The 21,149-nt window shown below is 44.7% G+C and overlaps 1 protein-coding gene across 1 annotated transcript in view; it reads left to right on the plus strand.

Annotated features, from left to right (window-relative positions):
• Positions 1-514: 514 nt before the first annotated feature.
• Positions 515-21,149, plus strand: part of FAM171A1 (family with sequence similarity 171 member A1) — a 128,134-nt gene continuing 107,499 nt past the window's right edge. The window contains exon 1 of the mRNA XM_047741581.1: positions 515-844. Within this exon, the coding sequence (XP_047597537.1) occupies positions 748-844 (97 nt within the window). The 5' untranslated portion in view covers positions 515-747. The remainder of the gene's footprint in view (positions 845-21,149) is intronic.

Consider the following 21,149-nt stretch of genomic DNA (forward strand, 5'->3'; position numbering starts at 1 on the left):
TCTGTCAACACCTAGGCACAGAGGGCCTACTACATTTTATACAGGCTTAGGGATTCAGTTTCCGCTGACCTTTAACACTGGGTGTCAGGTCAACCTTGGGGAACATAGGCAGACCTGAGTAGCTGCAGGTTGCTTTATACCAAGGAAACTGAGGCAGGCCACGCCCTGAGACCTAAATGGCGTCTTGAGGACCCTGAGTTAACAGGTGCGAAGGCCTCACCCAGAAAAGCAGGTGTTTTATTTTCTACAAAATAGCGGGGGATCACGGAGGGGTGGGGGTGGGGGGTAGGTGCTGAGACTGTCTTGGAGCCAAAGGTCGCGCTCGCGGTCCTTGGGGAGGCTCGAGGGCGCGCGGGCGGAGGTGAGGGGGCGTCGCTGCGCGGGCTGGAGCGGGGCTCGTGGGCGCGCGGCCCCCTCCCCGCGCGGCGCCGCGGCCGCCAGGTGGCACCACGGCGGGGCCTGGGCGCCGCCCGCGGGCGGGGCGGGAGGCACGAAGGGGTTAAAGAGTTGGCGGTGCCGCCGCCGCGGCTCTTCGGGGAAACCCACCGGGGTGCGCGGAGGAGGGAGCGGCCGTGGGCTGCGGAGCCCGGCGCCGCGCCGGGCGGGGGCGCGGCCAATCGGGCGGCGGGCCCGGCGCGCGCGGAGCCAGGCGACATGGAGGGAGGCGCGGCGCCCGGCCGCCCCTGACGCGCCGCTCCGTCCCGGTGGTCGGCGAGCCCGAGCCGCCCGGGGCCCTGCGGCGCGGAGATGAGCAGGTCCGCGGCGCTCCTCTTCTGCCTGCTGGGCTGCAACGTCTGGAAGGCGGAGACCAAGACGCTGCGGGAGCCCGGCGCCGGAGCCCAAGGTCGGTGCGCGGTGGCGGGGCCGGGGAGTCGCGAGGGCCGGCGGCCGGTGGGCTTTTGTGTCGGCCACGGGCCTGCCGCAGTGGCGGCGGCGGGCGGGGAGGCTCTCGGGCCGCATTGTGTCGGCAAGCTGCCGGAGCCCCAGCCGCAGCCTCAGCCGCCGGGCCTGCAGCCCCCGCGCCTCGCTCCCGAGGGGGCGGCGCCGCCGGGGGACGCCGAGGTGCCCCGGGCAGAGGCTCCGGCGGGGTCCGAGGCCGAGGCCTGAGGAGCGCGCGGGTGGCACCAGCTGTTGCTGCTTCGGGGGGCTCGTCTACGTGCCTCCGAAGGTCCTTTCTTTATGCCGTGACACGGACACGAGGCTCCATCTTCTCCTTCGCCCCGGAGAGAGGGGCTGCCCCGGGGTCGCCGCCGTCCGATCCACCCTTGGGGCTTGGGTCCTGGACACCCGAGTGCGAAGGCTGAATTCGGCCCTTTTGTTGTGGCGGTGGAGGAGGTGGCCGCCGCCTCTGGAGTGCCCCCCGCGCCCTGGACCCGAGGTCTGTGGCCGCTGCCCGACACCAGCCTGCCGCAGTTTGGGAAAGTTTCGGGGTCTTCTCCTCCTCCCTGTCCGACGTCTTTTCCAGGCCTTAGGGGATTTGCTCATCGCCCCAGGAATCATCCCCAAAAGGGTAGACAAGATTAGAACTGGGAGGCCTTAATCACTTTAAAAAAAAAAAAAAATCATTTCTAGGTTTGTATGTCGCCAGCGCATGCCTTTTGTCTAATCTTTGGCCTCTGCAAATCTGCTTTCCAGACCTGGGAGTAATGGCCACAAGCCTGTCTTTTGTTTTTAAAATAAGAATTTATTTGAAGGGGGGAGACCCCGAAGCTTCCTTTGCATGCGTGTGTGGGGACAAATTGAGTGCTTCTGTGTTGCCTGTCTTTTCAAAAGGGTGAGTGAGGCCAGGGCAGATGAGCAGCCGCAGTCACCCCGGACACCGCTGCTGGGCCTTCCTGAGGCCTCTCTGGGCTCCCGAGAGAGTGTCCCTACAGCTCTGTAGACCCCCACCCGCGGACTCCTTGCCCGTGTTATTTCCTGGCAGAAAGGTGTGAGACGTGTAAGGTCTACCGTGTGGATGGAATGAACCAGGAGCACCTCATCCAAGCGGACACCATCCTCTTGCACAGACCCTGACTTACCCCCTTTTCTTCATGCTAACCTCCTTCCCTTGTAGCAAATATTCAAATATTGCCCGGGAGCAGAGAACCCTGGGTGGACTTCCACTCATGATGTTGTGACAGGCAAAGAAGGTCCTATCTACCCACAGCTGGGTTTAGTTTGTTACCTACATGTTGAATTAAAGGTTTGCCTATTCGTCCCTTGCTGGATCATTTGCTGGCATCTCTTTCATCATTGGGTTTTTTCTTTTTTTATAGCTGTGATATAATAGGACTGTTGTGAACTGTGTATAAATTTAGTAATGTATATTGTGGAAAGGGGGACATTGGCAAGGTACAAAAAGACCCATATGTCTCTTCAGTAGGAAATGAATGTTTAGAACATTAGATCATCGGTGTAGAATTGTAGTCTCTTTCATTAATACCCTACTGCTCTTGGAATCAGCTATTTTAATGAATATGATATTTGTGTTTCAATGAGGCCATTAATTCCAAAGAACGGGGTGAGTGTTTTGCACTTGAAATCAGAATATATAGAAACATTAAGTTCATGCCCTTATAAAATAGTGGAAGGCATGGCCTCAAATGAAAAAAAAAAAAATAGTCACGAGTGAAACCTGCTATGTTTAAAATAGTTGAAGACCAAACTTTACAGAAGTCTTACTGCTAAAAATCAGATTGCATAACTAAACTGTCAGAAATGGAATATTCTTTGAAGTGGGTGAGAAATGGTCAGCCAGTGGGATATTTATACCATGGTTTGGAGTGCCTTAGTATATGGTACGGTTTGAGTGTAAGACCAAGTGTTTTGGAATGTTTTTCCCCCAGGATTACTGCCTTGACTGGGTAGGATTGCTTCTTAAAGTATTGAGCCCAGGAGCTCACCAGAAGTCACAGTCTCACTATCAGTTATCTAGGTTTTGGGCCAGGACCTTTTTTTTTTTTTTTTTAAAGATTTATTTATTTTCAAAAGAAAGACTGTGCAGAGCTGGGGGAAGGGGCAGAGGGAGAGGAGAATCTTAAGCAGATTCCCCACTGAGGCCCAGGCGGGGCTGTCACAGTCCACACAAGAGGCTCGATCTCGTGACCCAGAGATCACTATCTGAGCTGAAATCAAGAGTCAGTCACTTAATCAACTGTGCCATGCAGCCCTGAGCTAGGACCATTTTTAAGAGAGTGGACAGTTGCTCTTTTGAGGTTGGAAGATCACCTTCCCCCAACTGTTTTCTTCAAACCATCTTGACACTCAACTTGTAACATTGTTTTTAATTCACCTCTTTTCTCCTAGATCCCATACAGGGGGAAGGAAAATGCTACATTTGATTTCACTCTGCAGTTCCCCAGCCAGTTGGAGTCTGTTTTGTATGTAGTTGGTACTCAGGTAGTGCTGAATGAGTCAAGGATTGAAGATAGCTACTGCACACATTATAATGCAACATAGTGCACTGTTTAGAGGAAAACTTCAATCTTTACTTTTACTCTCCCTAAAACCTGATTAGTAAGTTTTGCTTCTGTTGTAGAAATGGTTCCTTGAATCATGCTTTGAACATGCCTTGTGCTCATACCAAGCTCATACCAACAGAGTTTAGAAATGGCTTAGGAAAAATTACTTAGAAACCTGGAACCCACTGATAGATACTGTATACTGTAGTATTACAGTTAGATCCCTGAAACTAAATGACACCGTCTTTATTGAACAAGTCTTTGTCACTTCATCTAAGGAAATGAACATCTGCAACATTTCTTAGCATTACTTTGCCCTTTATATATTCAAGATAAAATTTAAGGTTTGACTTCAGATTCTTCTTCCTGTAGCTGCTTTGACCCAGCAAAGGGATTTCATAGGCAACAGTTGTCCAAGTGAAGTTTTGCTTTGCTGATCATGGATTTGAATTAGCTCTGGAACATGATAACGGGCTTTTATGAAGTGTTTCCCTCTAAGTTTCTCTAAAGCATTTATCAAATCTACTTTTTTTTCTGAGGAGAAAAGCAACTGTTATTCAGAAGTACCAACTAAATTTTACTTTCTTCACCTCTTGGACAACTGTGCATTAAGCTGGCTTCATAGAGGGGCTCTCTTGGAAGCGGCAGTGGCTGTGCAGATGTGCTCCATAGGGACGTAGTTTTGAAGCCCAACACTGTTGCTATGTGCCAAAAGAAAGGTCAGAGCTAGGTTAAGGACTTCATGCTCAGACTTAAATTGTATGATCTTTAGTTTGCTGCTCATTATCTAATAGTAAGGTATTTTGCAATGATGTGCTAACTTGATGTTCATCTCCAAAAAGCTACAATCTGTCATAACATTTGAGCTGAATGGTTGGTTTTCTTTCCTCTCTTTGAGAGTCTATTCTTTGCCAAATTCAAATTTCAGTTATTAGAACACCATGATCATATGAAAGACCACGTAGTGATGTATGTATCAGGAGGATCACCCGACAAGCATGACTTACGCTGACACTATGTTAAGAACATAACATCTAAATAAAACTCACATCCTGGGAAACTGTAGCACTTGGACTGGCTGAGGTCACCAGGCTTTATTGTGTACCAGGTGTGGGAACTCTGCAAAAGCCACAGCAGTATCTAGGTAGTTTCTGGCCAAGACTTTGAAATGACTTTATGAATTATTTTTGTATCATATTTGTACTTTTCCTAAAACGTTTTGTAATTTACAGCTTATTTGCTTAAAATTCTAGCCAAGGAAAGGAAACTGTTGTATAGATTTTTAAACTAATAGCTTGCAAATGAAAGTACTTTTTAAGCTTTACTCAACTCTTCTTTCTAAAGAAATTACTGATTATCTCTGTAGATCTAGCTGTACATTTTTATTGTTGAGAAATACTAATTTAGTAATTCTAGCAAATACTACATGCTAAAAAAAAAGCACAAGGAAATAAGTTGGACATAACACAGACATGTATAATAATACTGAAGGAAAACTTGTTTAAAAAATTTTCAGAAATCTAGATGGAAGAATTTGTCATGTGATAACACCTATCTCCTATACTTTTTGTGAAACATGTCTAATGGAAATTATCACATACTTCCATGATGCTTTTATGGTTTTATCCAGTAACAAAGAAATAATTATAAGTAAGTCATTTTCGTTTGATTTAACTGAATATAATTTAAGGACTTTTAAAGACTTTAGTCCTGGCCAAGCTATTCAGTTCCACTAAGCATGGAACTGAATGTATTAAAAAAAAATTTTTTTTTAAGTTTCTTTACTTTTCTTAGTGATTTCTACACCAAACTTGGGGCTTGAGCCCACAACTCTGAGCTCAAGAGTCGCATGCTCCCCCAGCTGAGCCAATCTGGCATTCAGAAATGCATTTTTAAAATTAAGTTTCAGCACTCTAAATAGACCAGTTAATTGTATGAAATAATTATTTTTAAAGAAATTCTACAGTGTGACCCAATAGTATGCCCTATGTTAAGAATTGTTTTTATAAAATCAGACTTGTAAATAGGCAAAATTTGAGGCAATTCATGACTCTAGAAAGGCTTCATAAAAAGTTCCCTAAGAGCAAACAGTTGAGTCAACATATTTAAGGTGATTCTACCTTCCTCTGGTCAAGATGATTTATTTACCAGCTCTTCTTCCTCTCGGATCCAAACCAGTGTGCAAACATTTGCTCCTTTTTATTTCTTTCACTTACCCTTTACAGAATTTACTAATCCACACAGATTCCAGTAATGAAATCTTTTTATGTGGATGACCCCATTTTTTTCTCTCTTCCCTTGACATGATGTCTTAGCTCTGTTCCTTTTTCTCCAACACAGTACTAAACATTTTCCTTTCAGTGCTCTGCCTCCAGCTCATCTTTCAACCTCCTCCAACCCAGCACACCAGAAGTCCTCTACTAACTAGACTCAAAACCAGGGTATCTCCTTAGATCCTTTCTCCACTTTCTAGTTCACATGGTTGGTAGTGTTACGGGTGTATTTATATGGCACACTTACTTAGATATCTTTAGATCAAAATAGATACATTTGTGTAACATAGAAGGAACCTTGAGGTCAAGTTTATCCTCCTTGTTCTGGAGACAGGAAAACTCAGGCCCAGAGAATTAAGGTGACCTGAGCTTATGGCACTTTCTTACCACACAGACCCTGTGGAAGGTAGAAGAATGGCCCCTGGAGATGTCCATGTCCCGAACCCTGGAACCCGTGAATGTATTAGTTAAATGGCAAGAGGGACTTTGCAGAGCTAAGGAAGGATCTTCAGATGGGATGATTATTCTAGATTATCCCGGTAGACCCAGTGTAATCACAAGGAATCTTACAAGAGCGAGGTGGGAAGATCAGAGTCCAAGATGGAGATGTAACCATGGAAGGAGAGGGCCAGTGTGAGAGAGACAATGAAGATACTTCACTGCTTTCTGTGGGGTTGAGAAAGGGCCATGTTCCAAGGAATGCAGGCAGCCTTTGGAAGCTGGGAAAGGCAAGGAAATGGCTTCTCCCCCAGAGCCTCCAGAAGGAATGTTATGTTGCTGACATCTTCACTGTAGCCCAGTCTTAAGCCACTGAGTGGTGGTATTTGTTATAGTAGCAATAGAAAATGGATACAGATACTGACCCCTAAGGGGTGTAAAAAGAAATGGGCACCCAAGCAGTCAGGGTAATGGTACAGTGACGGTGGACCATTTTGGGGAACCAAAGCTACCAAAGATAACATTTGGAGAAGTGCATGGAGTTTTTGCATCTTTTGAACAAAATCCTGCCAGATTGGAGCCATGCTGAGGATCCTTAGCAAGTGTGTCAAGGACCTCCCCCACCACTATCACCAAACAACGTTGTCTCCCAGATGAACTCAGTAGGCTGTGATTTATTCATAAGCAGAGCGCATCAGATCTTCTGTGTTTCTTCTAGAGTTGGAATTAGCCATACCTGCAGGGAGAATACGGAACCTCCCAAACCCCTGCCAAAAGCCACTTCGAAAAATCTTTCTTGCTCTTTTTCTTTCTTTTCTTTTTCTTTCCTTTTCTTTTCTTTTGAGAAAAAAAGAGGCTATGCATGTGAGTGAGCATGGGTGGGGCAGAGGGTGAGGGAGAGAGAATCTCAAGCAGGCTCCACACTCAGTGTGGCCCCTGACATGGGGCTCAATCTCATGACCCTGAGATCATGACTGACCCAAAATCAATAGTCAGTTGCTTAGGGACACCTGGGTGGCTCAGTCGGTTGAGCATCTGACTCTTGGTTTCAGCTCAGGTCATGAGTCCAAAAAGTGTACTTAGGACTCTTTCCCTCTTCCTCTCCTTCCCCCTCTGCCCCTCCCTCTACTTGCACTTGTGCGAATACACACACTCTCTCTCAAATAAATAAATGTTTAAAAAATATAAAAAAGAGTCAGACATTTAACCAGTTAAGTCACCCAGGTGCTCCAGAAATCTTGGTTGCTTTTAAACTTTGGTCTAGCTTTTGTCGAAACTTATCTCTTGGTGACTAAACAAGGTAAAAGAACCTTGTCCTTGAATGTCACTGTAGGCCGCCCCAGTGCCTTTACATAATAAAAGGATGCTGCCCCCCAACTTGGAATGGCCTCCCAGGTGTTGTCTCAGGGGCTCAGCACACCGTCTCTGATACCTGTGCCTCTGGAGGCTGATGAACCCCACCCACTCTGGGCCTCAGGCCCCAAGGCAGGCAGAGGGAGAACTGGGTGAAACACCTGGATAGAGCACCTGTTGGGCATCACAGGAAGAGCAAAACCACTTGATCTCCTGCAGTTTCTGTCTTGCTGGGAGCAAAGAGTTAAGCTCAGTGTAGCCCAGAGAGGGGAGCTACATGACATGTGAGTCATTTGAACAGGTCCTAGAAGAGCAGCTGATGGGGTCTCTGGTGGTTGAGTGCAGAGGTGTGGGATTCAAATCCCAGGGGCTGGGAGAAGGAGAAGGAGAATGAAGTGTCCCGGCTTAAGTCTTCTCCCAAGGAACTGAACTTGAGAACAGAGAGAAGCTTGGTCTTCTCGAGTTCAGGGCTTTGGTCAAAAGGTAAGTACAGAATGGAGAAAAGGAGAGAATCACTCAGTTACTCTAAGGCCAAAGAAGACCTTGTCTTCCCATTAGATCTCCTAAACAGTGATTCATTCATTTCTCCTCACTTTCATGATCATGTATCCCTCGCTCTCATGAGGTACTTGTTGAAAGCATCCTGTCTTTTTCTCTTCCTGTTTTAATCTGTTCTTTCAGCCTAAGTTCTGTCCACGGGTCCCTCTTCAAATGCCATTTTGTTCTGCAGAACAACATTTAATACTTTCCAGTTGCCCGAAGTATGAAGTCTAAATTAGTCTGGCCTTGACAGCTTTCCTGCCTTTCCTCATGTGCCCGTTCCAACCTTTGCACCCATGCTCCACCAGCTTAAATCATCTTCTCTAGCTGGAACGTTCCATTCGTCACCCCGGGGGGACCACGGTATATCCTCACCTTCCCTTCCCTCCACCTCTGGCTGTGCTCCTGTTGATGCTCTTAAAACCCTAAATACAGAGCACGTACTGTAGGAAGACCCTCCTAGACAAAAAGGGTTGTGTGGAGGGGAACACCTGATTTTGGGGTAAGCTTGATTAAATCCTTACCCTCTGATGTTTTACAATCCAGTTAGAAGGAAACTGGAAAAATAAATCAAGAAGGTATCGCTAAGGGACTCTTTTATGTAATTGGATAAGAGTCTCTTGAGTAAGATGAAACCTAGTAACACTTGTCTGACTAAAAGTCCCCCTATAAGTTGTGATGTGTATATCCAGGTACTTTAAGGATTTATCCACAGTGGGACACAGGAAGTTTAATTTTAGAGAGCATAAGCATGAGGACATCACTCAGGGCACCTGTTAGTTATAAATGTGGTTAAGAGAGGTCCTCTTGGTGATCAAATAGTTAAACTGTGACAGCGTTGATTGGAAATACGGGTACTGTAGTGATTTCCAATGTCAGGTAAAGCTCCGAATAATAATTACAAAACAATTAGGTAAAACTCATATTAGTTAAATTGAATGGAAAGATAAGGTGATTAAATATAGATTTGAGGGGCGCCTGCGTGGCTCAGTGGGTTAAAGCCTCTGCCTTCGGCTCAGGTCATGATCTTACGTCCTGGGATCGAGCCCCACATCGGGCTCTCTGCTCAGCAGGGAGCCTGCTTCCTCATCTCTCTCTGCCTGTCTCTCTGCCTGCTTGTGATCTCTCTCTCTTTCTCTCTCTCTGTCAAATAAATAAATAATCTTTAAAATAAATAAATAAATAAATATAGATCTGTTATGTTCCACTATTTTGAGCCCTTAATTTTATGTAAAACATATAAACACATACTCAAATGTGGAAACTGGCAAGATTGTTTGGATTTGTGGGAAGTATCAAGTGGCACAGGAAAACCTGTCTTGGGGAAGGATAACTTTGAAGTGAGTGTTGAGTTTATAAAAGATTAGTGTCATCATTTTATTTGTTTTGTTTTAAGCTGTACCTCATAGGGACAAAGAAATGTGAGTTTAATAAGGGAAGTTAATCATTTCCAAGTCAGGTGAGCATTTCATTTGCTTTGACTTACTTTTTTTGAGCTCAGAATTTGAATGGAAAGATTACTGAATTTGTATTGAGGGAAAGATTTCTAATATAAATTTTTTTCAAGATTTTTACTGTATTTTATTTATAGAGAGAGAGCACACAAGCAGGGAGGTGCAGAGGGAGAGGGAGGGAGGGAATCCCAACCAGGCTTCTCAATGACCATGGAGCCGAATGTGGGGCTCGATCTCATGACCTTGCGATCATGACCTGATCAAGAGTTGGACACTCAACTGACTGAGCCACCCAGGCACCCCTTTAATGTAATTTTTTAAGCATTTTTTTAAAGATTTTATTTATTTGACAGAGAGAGATCACAAGTAGACAGAGAGGCAGGCAGAGAGAGAGAGAGGGAAGCAGGCTACCTGCTGAGCAGAGAGCCCAGGACCCTGAGATCATGACCTGAGCCGAAGGCAGCGGCTTAACCCACTGAGCCACCCAGGCTCCCCTAATGTAATTTTTAATGTAATTCTGACAAGGCTAAACTAAAGTCACTGAACACTTTGGTTCAAGCTGTGCTCAGTCCCTAAGGTGAATCACATTAGTAAGACTTCTGATTTTTGTAAATTATTTTATTCTGTTATTTTTAAAGATTTTATTGATTTATTTGAGAGAGAGAGAGAGATCACACTCAAGTGGGGGCAGGGAGAAGCAGAGGGAGAAGCAGGCTCCCCAGTGAGCAGGGAGCCCGGTGGGGCTTGATCCCAGGACCCCGAGTTCATGACCTGAGCTGAAGGTAACATTTAACATGGTGCCCTGGTGCCCGAAGACCTTTTGACTTTAAAACGATAATCAAAAGCACAGCGTCAGTGGGTGAGGTGCTCGTGCCTCCTTCTTACCCTGGTAGTACCTGGGTATGGGGGTGGTGTGTGTCCTTTGCACCCCAAAGGAGGGGTGGGAAATAATTTTTTTGGAGGCTCTGGGAAATAATTTGCTTCCAAACTGATTTAAATTACAGTTTCAGAATCTAGTGCCTTGCAGATAGATATCAGGCCAAGGTTCCTCTTTCTTTACTGGCTATCAGCCTGGAGCCTTTCTTTGTTCCTTAAGGCCACCTGCATTCTGTCATCTTGGCCCTTGCATGGCTAAGCTAGCAGCAGCACCTGGAGGCCTTTTCACATCTCACCCCTTTTTCACATCTCACCGTTCTTGGACTTCTCCTCCTGCTGCATCTCTCCAGCCCCAGCCAGAGAGACTTCTTTGATTTTAAGATGGCCTGTGTGATTACGTTGAACCCTTCAGATAATCCAGGAAAATCTCCCTATCGTAAAGTCTATAACCTTAATCACCCTTGCAGTACTTTTGTCATTTAACGTGACATATTCGGTGGTTCCAAGGGTGAGGGGGTAGACTTCTTCCAGGGGTTCCTTCTGCCTGCCACAGCCATAATGTGGACAGGGGGTCCTTGGGCAGAGAGGATAGGGAACCTGCTGTAGAGGTCAGTGAGAATGGGAAGGCAGACGGCAGAACATCTTCCTTTGGCAAATTCCAAGGAGGACTCTGGAAGGTAACTCTTCCATCCTTTGCTGCTCTGAGACCTTGCAAGTCCAACACAGTCTCTTATGCAAGGAGATCCTAGGACAGCTTATGGGATACCAAATGCTCTGTTTCAAGCAGCCCCGAGTTTTTGTAGTTTGACCCTGAGAACTTGAAACTGCAATTCAGTTCGATCACTATGATTTAGTGAATTCACTGAATGGTAAATATTAATGGTATCTGTAATATGTTTAATGTTAAATCAGTGTGATTGTGGCAGGCACTCTCTGCTTCATTCACAGAGACATGAAAAGTACGAATAACGACGAGCTAACATGCATGGGGTACTCATTACCTTTCAGACATGATGCTGTTTTGTACCCTGATGGATTATCGTCCTTAATCTTCATGTCACTCCTGTGAGGTGTAAATATCAGTCTCATTTCATAGAAAAGTGAGATAATGAGAAGCAAAGAAGTTAAACCATTTGCCTTAAATCCCACAGTAAGTGGCAGAGTCCCCTGTGTGACACAAAGCAACCCGCCCTGCATCCTCGGACAGTGCTGCTGTTTTGAGAGTTGGCGGATTATATCATAACGTCCAACAATTTTGATCCTACGGCCTTTTACCAGTGTAAATAAGGGCCTCTTAATGGGCTGTTTTTATGAAGAAAGACAAATCTGCGCCCTTGTGTGGTCCCTGCTTTGCTTTTGAATGATGGAAAGCAACCTTGAACAGTTATTTACTCAGCAGCTCCTGAGGGCCAAGCTCTGCGCCTCGTGTTGTGTGGTGTCCAGATGCGTAGAAGCGATAAGCAGCTCCCACAAGTAACTCCTGAGCTCTTGGGGGAGGTCCTGTCGAGCAGGGTGTGATTTGGGGTTACACCCAGCTGGGCTTGGGGGAATCTTCTGGCTTGTGTTCAGAGCCCATTAGTATTTGGCAGACAGTTTACATAACAAGAGAAACTTGTTAGGACCCAACAATTTGGAGAGTTGGCGGAGGGGAAGATGTGGTTATTTGTAAGACGGTTCTCCAGGTATGTTTGGATCCGTAGAGCGTAATGAGATGGCCTTGTTCTCCTTAGGGCATCAAGTGAGGGCTTTATTCGTTCTGAAGTAAGCGTGAAATATCAGTATTTATTAGGTATTTGAATTTACTTGCAGAAGTTTAATCTTTTTCACTCTTAAAAAAAAAAACCCCAGAACTGTCTACATTCTTCTTTGCTTATACAATGATCCAGAAAATAAATTTTTAAATGATGCTATTATGGGACTATAACAGATTTTTTTCCAGTTTATTTCATGAAAATGTTTAGCCATGCAAAATAATGGAAAGAATTTTACAGTGAATACCAATATTCACCACTTAGATTCTATAATCACCATTTTATTATACTTGCTTTATTATCTATCAGTCCATCCATTTATCTGTCTTCTGCTTTGATGCATTAGAAAGTACATTTCAAATATCACTGCCCTTTCCTCCAAATACAGCAGCATGCCTATCATTAATTAGTATTCAATATTTGATTTTTTTTGAAGGAAAGTTTACATACAAGAAATAGACCAGCCTTAAGTGTTGACATATGAATATACCTGTGCAAATCCAAATCCCATCATGATACAGAATCTTACTATCATTTCAGAAAGTTCCTTCATGTCCCTGCCAATAAATGTTTGCCTCTATCACTTAGGGGCAATCACTGTTCAGATTTTTTCCACCATAGATTCTTTCTTGCCTCTTGTAGACCTTCACGTAAGTGGAATCATACAGTGTGTACACTGGCTTCTTTGTTTGCTGTAACTTTTTTTTTAGATCCATTGTGATGCTCGTAGCAATAGATTGCTAAATAGTATTCCACTGGGCGAATATCTTACAGTTTATCCATTCTCCTGTTGACGGACACACAAGTTATTTCTGGGTTTTGGCTGTTGTAAATATAGTTGCTCTGAACAATTTTATACAGTTGCTCTTTGGGCATGTTTTCACTGCTCTTGCGAAAAAAAGAGTATTGGGTTATAGGTAGGTGAATGTTTCTAGTTTCACAAGAAACTGCTAGACTTTTTTCCAAATTGGTTGTATTTTTCTATACTCCCACAAAAAATTTCTGTTGTTCCACATTCTCACCATCATTCGGTGGTGTTAGTTCCTTAATTTTAGCCATTTTGGTGGGCAGATTTGTACGTAGTAGATAGATAGAGTGATAGATGAACAACCCAGTGCATACATTTCATTTTCCAGCTGTAATGGGCTTTCAGTTTTGAAGACTGTTCAAGCACTTTTAGAAATCAAAATTGAGGGGGGTGCCTGGGTGGCTCAGTGGGTTAAAGCCTCTGCCTTCGGCTCAGATCATGATTCCTCAGGGTCCTGGGATTGAGCCCCGCATCAGGCTCTCTGCCCCACGGGGAGCCTGCTTCCCTTCCTCTCTCTCTGCCTGCCTCTCTGCCTACTTGTGATCTCCATCTGTCAAATAAAATAAAATAAATCTTAAAGAAATCAAAATTGAGGTTTCACCATTATGTTTATGTTCAACAATGTTTTTACGCAGACTTTTATTTTTCTTTGATAATTTATTCAGGTCTATCACATGAACAGATCATCCCCTCACCGAACATCACATCTGATCATGAGAACCACTTGATCCCATCACTTGCCAGATGAGCCGTGGTCCATGCATGTGGAGTGTGTGTGTGTGTGTGTGTGTGTGTGTGTGTGTGTGTGTGAGGGTAGAGAAGGAATAAGAAAGAAAAAGAAAAAGTAACCCTTCCAGAGTCTAATATTTGCATACTGCTGAGGTTATGTAGGTTACATAGATACATGGGACTAGAGGTGTCAAGTTTCAAAGCTTGTTCTCTTTATTTTTTATTTAAGAATTGATTAATTGATTGATTGATTGATTGGAGAGGGAAAGAGAGAGAGAGAGTGTGTGTGCACCAAGGGAGGAGCAGAGGGAGAGAGACAAGCTGACTCCACACTGAGCACGGAGATCATGACCTGAGCCAAAATCAAGAGTCGGACAGATGCTTCACTAACTGAGCCACCTAGGCGACTGGATGTTTGTTCTCTTTAAAGGAAACCTAAGGGTTACATGATAGTTGCAAGGTGTAAGAATTGATATACTCAAACAAGTGCCAGGAACTGTTAATGACCAGGCAGCTTCTAGAAATTACTGGGGACTGTTCATTAACCCTTTTGAGTCAATAGTGTATTCCGTCAGTCCCTCAAAGTATTCTAGTAGCCTCTTGTTTAAAAAGTTAAGATAGTAAAGTTCTAAACATCGATTCATGGAAGTCAGAAACTTTAGAGTTGAGCATACCAAGAGATCTACTGGAAAAAAATGGAATTCTTTGACATTTAAAAAACTCTCCTAACAATTAGTGTATCTTTTGGAAATTGAGACAAGCTATGGTTGTTTCCTTATTTCCCTTGCTTGTGCCATTAACCTATAAGATACACATTAGACGTTTCAAATGCACGTGCCTGCTCACGTGCAGATTTTGTGGGATCAGGCTATGCCCAGAGATCCATGTCTGGGATTAGGGAGGAAGTGGGTGTTTAAGTCAGGTCCTCTAGTTTTCAGTTCAATTTCTTCCCCCCATGTGGCCTCTCCTAATTTTTATTCTGTTTCCGAGCTGCCTGCCTTTTAGAAACTGTATCCATGCAAAGAACAGTGACACCTGTGCACAGTTTTCCTGCTGTGTGTACTGTTGCCTTGTTAGTGCAGGTACTTTCCCCAAGCCCTTTGTCTTTGGATTTCAACCCAGACAGAATTAGTGGCATTAATAGGCCTTCTGTTTAAATTAAAATAGAGATTTCATAAAAGGAGAAGGTTGGGGTTTTCCCCCCCAAACTTAGAACATTTTCTTGCTTCTGTACTCATGAGATTCGTTTGTTCCCTCTGATTCCTGAATGTGGAACCTCAGAGCCCTACGATTATTCCTGTTTAATGTGATAGAAAATCATTCTCTGGCAACTTCTGACCCTTCTATTATTGTGTCTATGTTTCTGATATTAAGGAAATCTGTGGTTATTCCAAGTTAGGAAAACAGAATAGCATTAGAAAAACGCAAGTCTCTTATGGCAGATATCCTAATACAGAAGGGCAGAGTGTACTTCTTCGGGATGGCATTAAGGAAGTTACTTCTGTTTAATGTCATTTGATTATTAAAATAGCCCCATCTTAATGGGAGGTTGGAGGTAAGTGGCTTTTAGATGTTCCCGTTAGAGCAAGGTTTTCCCATTTTTGCTCGGTTGATTGATCTCTTTCTTTGTTACCTACCATCTGCTGTCCATGTTTTTGAATGTGCGATAAAGCATATGGGAAAGGAATAGAAAAGTTAATGCATTCAACTGGTGAGGGTGGAGGACGCGGTGCCTGCAGTCTGGTCAAGTTTACAGCCCATCTGCTGGAGCACAGGGAGCCCTTTTAAAATGTAGCTTTGCTCTCCAGGCTCTATGTGCAGAGCCCCCTCAGTCCACAGCTTGTCCAAATGTGATGAGTATGGCTGCCACAAAATTAAGTCTCTCCTTCCTAAACTATTTCACTTGGTGCACAAGGTATATGCTCAGTGCACGGTTTTGTGGGCACGTTTTTCCTTTACTATGACCTTAAAGACTGCCTAGTGAAATTAAACTTAGCGGCCCTTTTATTTAGCTCATTCACCTCTTGGTAGCACAGACTGTTAAAATGGCTTTTCAGGCACACTTTATATTTTGATTCTTTTGTGCTGTAACTTAGGTTTTTAGTTAGAGATCAAATTGATAAAAGATTCCTATTGTGCACTTTCTCCGCTACTGTTTGAAATAGTTTTGTTTTTTTTTTTTAAACATCTTGAACCTCATTTGCCTTTTCAAATTTAAAAATAAAATCATTGGGGCACCTGGGTGGCTCAGTGGGTTAAAGCTTCTGCCTTCGGCTCAGGTCATGATCCCAGGGTCCTGGGATTGAGCCCCACATCTCTGCTCAGCGGGGAGCCTGCTTCCCCCTCTCTCTCTGCCTGCCTCTCTGCCTACTTGTGATCTCTGTCTGTCAAATAAATAAATATTTAAAAAAAATCTCTTTAGAAGCTATTGTTTAAAAAAAATAAAATAAAATCATTGCCTATAATGATGTTTCTTTCAGTGTCTTGATGGAAATCTATTAGATGTTGCATTAAATATTAAACTTAGGCATTCTGGATCAATACATGTTAAAGTACTACATAAATGCTAAGTAAACAAGAGAAAGGAGTTACTAGCTTTCAGACCAGGATATTTTTTAGGTTCATTAATTAGTTAACATTTTGTTAATTAGATGGGGCTATTCCCTGCTCATATTTTCCCATTTCTAAATTCAGAATCCTTATGGAGACATTTACATAAGACAATGGCCTGGCAAGATTTCAAGCTGGATACTTCTTAACCTTCTTTTCCTTTTTGCTGCTTCATGGCTGATGAGCCATTCTTTATCCATCCATCCACCTATCCAGCCACCTATCTGCCCTCCAGCCATCCTTTCATTCATCCCTCCACCCATCCATCCATCCATCTACCCATGCATCCATCCACCGATCCACCCTCCATCCATCCATCCATCAATCCATCCACCCTCCGGTCAGCCAGTCATATGCATAACAAAGAGTCTCTACTTTCCTTACCTTTCACCACTGAAATGTTGATAATAATAATCTCTTAAATTATACATTTTCAAGTGCTTTCAGGTCTGCTATCTGTTTTACTCCTTCCTCATAATCCTGAGAGGTATTCAGGAAAGAGAATATTCCTTGTTACACGTGGGGGAGAGAGGAGTGTGGCTTGAAGTCACGTGTTGGTACCGCATGAAGATGGTAATCCCACATACGTGCCCTCATCTCTCAGAATGTCTTTCTTGGTATTCTCCAGTCTGATGCACCCCCTTCCCGGGCAGCAGTCATGCTAACCCACCAAGCGTAGCTCCCGTGTTTATAACGAAAACAGGCATTATCAGTCACTGCTTACAGCTCCGTGCTCTAGGGATCCAAAGATAATTAAGACCCAGCCCCTGCTTTTCAGGAACTCAAGCTCCCATGGGAGAAACACAGATAAACAAAAAGCACTCTAGGTAGGAGCAAAGCATCTAGGGGTGCAGAGGAGGGAATAACTAACTGGGCAGTCAGGGAGGCTTCCCAGGGAAGTGGCTTGTGAGCTGGTGTTTTAAGGCTAAGAATCAGGTGGAGGAGTAGAAGACACTCCCGAGGGCACACTACCATCCATGTGAATTGTAGCTTTTTTGTCATTTATTAAGCATTTGAAAAAGAGCTCCCCGCCTCCCAATAATCAGTGGAGTGGCTGAGCTTGCTTATAAACTCAGGTCTCATACTTACTGCAGGGGCCTAATGAGTCGCGGGTGTTATTCTAAGTCTGGGAACCAGTTGCCCCGTCTCATCTGTCTTCCTCGCCCTGATGATTACACATCCCTTTTCCCCTTGATCCCAATTGGTTGGTTAATCTTCAACCAGTTATTCCAGCATCAAAGGGTCTGGTTTTGCCAGCATTACTTGCCTCAACCCTAGCCTCTGCTAATCTCATGGGATTTATTGAGGACACAGTTAGTTGTCTTGATCTCTGTTACTGATCTCTGTCACTTTCTTTTTTCACTCTTGGCCTGCTTTCAGTGGAGTTAATGGGAAGTATCCACACCACAGCAGCTGAAGGGGTGCAGAAAGTTCAACCTTTTCAAAGTCAACTTTAGCAGCAGAAGACTTTGAAGGTTATTGAAAATCGCACTTCACCCTGATCTTACTTAGTTTCCGTAGGGTTATTGACTGTGCACTGTTTATCTTTCCATGTGCGAAGAGTGTGCAAAATAAGGAAGCTGCTGCTAATTATTTAGCGATGGGGTGGGAGAGTGATCTAGTGCCCAACGATGAGCCCTCCAGTGGTCCTCATGGACACCGTGGCAGAGGCAACTCAAGTGTGGGCAGAGGCTGCTTGGCAATCAGGAATGGCCGGGAGGTTCGCTGAATTCTCTTGCTTTTGCAAGAATTGAAAGGGAAGGGGCAGAGTGTGGTAGGGAGAAGCTATGGTTTGAGTGCTACTCATTTACTCACTCACTCACTCATGGATCCTTATTAAACCTGTCCTGGTATTTGTCAGGTAGTATAAAATAGATGAGTGATCCCCACTCTTCCAGTTTACAGGTTAGTGGATGTGGTTAATTCTTCAGTTTGTGGCGCTGCCGTTTCAGGTGGAAATGTGTACTTAGACCTGTTGTAGAGCACCTGTGTTTGGCCTGGACCATGTGCATATGGGCTTGTTCTGTGCTCTATACTGCACCAGCCCTGCCTCCCTAATCACATAGCATTTTTCTAGGTAACACTCTAAGTGACATCCTGGCTTGCTGTGTAATGCTGGTTTGCTTATAAGCCAATTGTAATTGTCACAGGAAAAAAAGAGGAGAGAAAAGGAAAAAATTACATAATCATATCTAAAATTGAACTTGAGAAATAGTTTCCATTCCTCCTACAATATTACTGTACATAATTTAAAGTTGACATTGCTCTGGATGGTAGCATGAAGTTCCAAACTGCTTTTAAAAATTAAGGCTAATGGACAAAGAAAAGGAAAATAGCTCTGTTACTTAGAGCAAAGTTTAATAAAACTGAACAATATTGTAAAGTGAAATATAATATAATGAAAGTCTTACTTGATAACTTTCTGAGGTTTCTTGCTTGATCTCCACATTCCCGGTGGGTCTGGGGTGAAAATACGGAAAGCCAGCCAATCTTCTAACCACTGCTTCCCAGACTTCGAAGTGGATATGAGTCACTTGCTGATCTTGTTAAATGCTGATTCTGGGTCAGTGGGTCTGGGGGGACCCCTCAGATGCTTGAACTCTTACCGTGCTGCTGGCCGCTGGACCACACCTGAGCTACTGAGTGTTCAATGCACACCCTTTCCTAATATTTAAAGACAGACAGAGGCAGACCCATTGAATCTGGCTACTTCTTCCTTAGATTTTTTTTTTAAATATATTTTATTTATTTGACAGAGAGAGAGAGAACACAAGTAGGCAGAGAGGCAGGCAGAAAGGGGGTGGAGGGAAGCAGGCTCCCCGCCGAGCAGAGAGCCCGACGCGGGGCTCCATCCTAGGACCCTGGGATCATGACCTGAGCCGAAGGCAGAGGCTTAGCCCACTGAGCCACCCAGGCGCCCCTCTTCCTTAGATTTTTAACCTCGTGTTTAAGAAAGCTACCTAGAAGATTTATTCTCACCTTATTCAAAACCTAGCTTCAAGAGAGATAGGTAATTTAGTATATTTAAGTGTTGTGGTGGAACCCAAATGACTTGTAAGCAATTGCACATCTTTTTTGGGGTGAGAATTCCCGCTTGGTTGCTTCATTCATATAATTAAAATATTCATTTATTATGTTCTTTCTATGTACACGGTAAAAACCCTATATAGCTCTTAGTGACTTTTGGTTTGGGGATCTTTAATCTGCCTGTCAGCAGTTAGAGGTGGGCTACCTCTAGTCATGCTGCATGCGTTTTTGACCCAATAGAAACTATTTCAGGGAAGCAACAGAAATACGGATACTGTCCTGGTTCTAGTTTGTACTTGATATTGTACTTTTCATACTTTCTTTTTAAGTGGAGTGCGGCTGTTAAAAACTGTAAATAGAGCCTGTCCATTTTTATCGGTTTTATGTTAGTATAATTTTTAGTTTTGGGCAGATGGCATCTTGAAGACGTCATTTATTGCCTGCTGTTTGGGCTTGTTTAAATAAATAATAGTTGACTCTTGTTACTTGGATATAGAGGCCTTGATTTTTTTCCCCATTTTTTTTTTTTTTTTAAGGCGTAGCCCATGACTTAGACCTGTGAGTCGCTGTCTTCAAAAGACGTGGCTTTTGCCGGGCTCCCTGGTGGCAACAGGCCATGCACCCACCCAGGCTGCCTTGGCTGGCCCGTCCTGCTGTGGAAGGCAGTGCAGGGTCTGCTGAGGCAATGGAATTCCTAAGGCCTTTTTGTAATTTATCTCCCTGGAGATTCTTGGCTGCCTGCAGAGTCCCAGAAGGCCTTGGGGGAGGCCGGTAAAATGATGGTCTGTGTGAGCGCTTGTCTTTCCAGATCACGGGGTTTTTATTTCTGTTTTGTGTTTTTGAATGAGTGAGGTAGAGTCGAGTGCCTGAGCCCCCTTCCTCTTGAACTGTTCGTTTCCTTGCCTCCAGAAAAAGCACCACTTGCCAGGTAAGAGCCAGCGTGCTCAGGAGCAAGCCTGAGATCCAGCCGCGCCCAGTGTGTTTGTACTGCAGGGAATCAGGTTCAGGGAAGGGGGTAGGAGGGAGAGGTAGAGAAGAGGCACCCGTAACCCAGGCACATGGCATTCCAGCTTTCATTCTGGAGCGGATGGTCAGCATGCCCCAGCCGTGGCCCCCTCTGTATATCTTCTGCAGATCTGGAGGCCTCTCCCACTGCAGGCTCCAGAGCCCCCTCAGCTCTTTATTCTTTCACTGCACTGCCAGGAAGGGGCCGTCTGCACTCAGTCTCTCCACTTGCTCACCCCAGACTTACCCCGTAACCCTCTGTTGTCCATCCCCATCCCCACCACTCAATAGTAATGCCTTTTGCCTAAGCCCAAGCTCAGTCCGCTCTCCTCCGACATGGGTACTAACATCTCTGTGACGTGCCGTCCCCACTCCCATGGCAGGATCGCCTCCCGGCTTCTCTCCTGCTAGGGCTGCTCTTTCTTAGTCCTCTTCGGGTCCCTCCTTTCCTCCGCTTCCCCTTAAGAAAAAGCTGCGACTAGGTTTCATCCCTGAACCCCTCAGAGCATCCGCTTTACAGTGGGGCCTCAGTTTCCAGCTGTCATCAGATGTACCCCGGGCCATCCCCCCACCCACACACCACCTGGGTTCTAGTTGTGGGGTGTCTCCATTCAGGGGAGTCCGGCATGCTCGGCGGAGTGCTTTGGCCTGACTGACGCATCTTCCCTCTTTTGGAGCATCAAGCGTCCTCCCCTTCAGAAGCTGTCTCTGGTTTCCCCTTCCTCCCCAGGTCTGTGTGCAAACCGTTGCTATTTATTCAACAAATATTTATGGAATGCTTCAGTATTCTGGGCACTGTTCTAGGTGCTGAGGGCACATCAGACTCTTGCCACCCCGCGTGG

The sequence above is a fragment of the Lutra lutra genome, chromosome 8 (genome assembly GCF_902655055.1).
Source record: "Lutra lutra chromosome 8, mLutLut1.2, whole genome shotgun sequence".
NCBI classification, from domain to species: domain Eukaryota; kingdom Metazoa; phylum Chordata; class Mammalia; order Carnivora; family Mustelidae; genus Lutra; species Lutra lutra.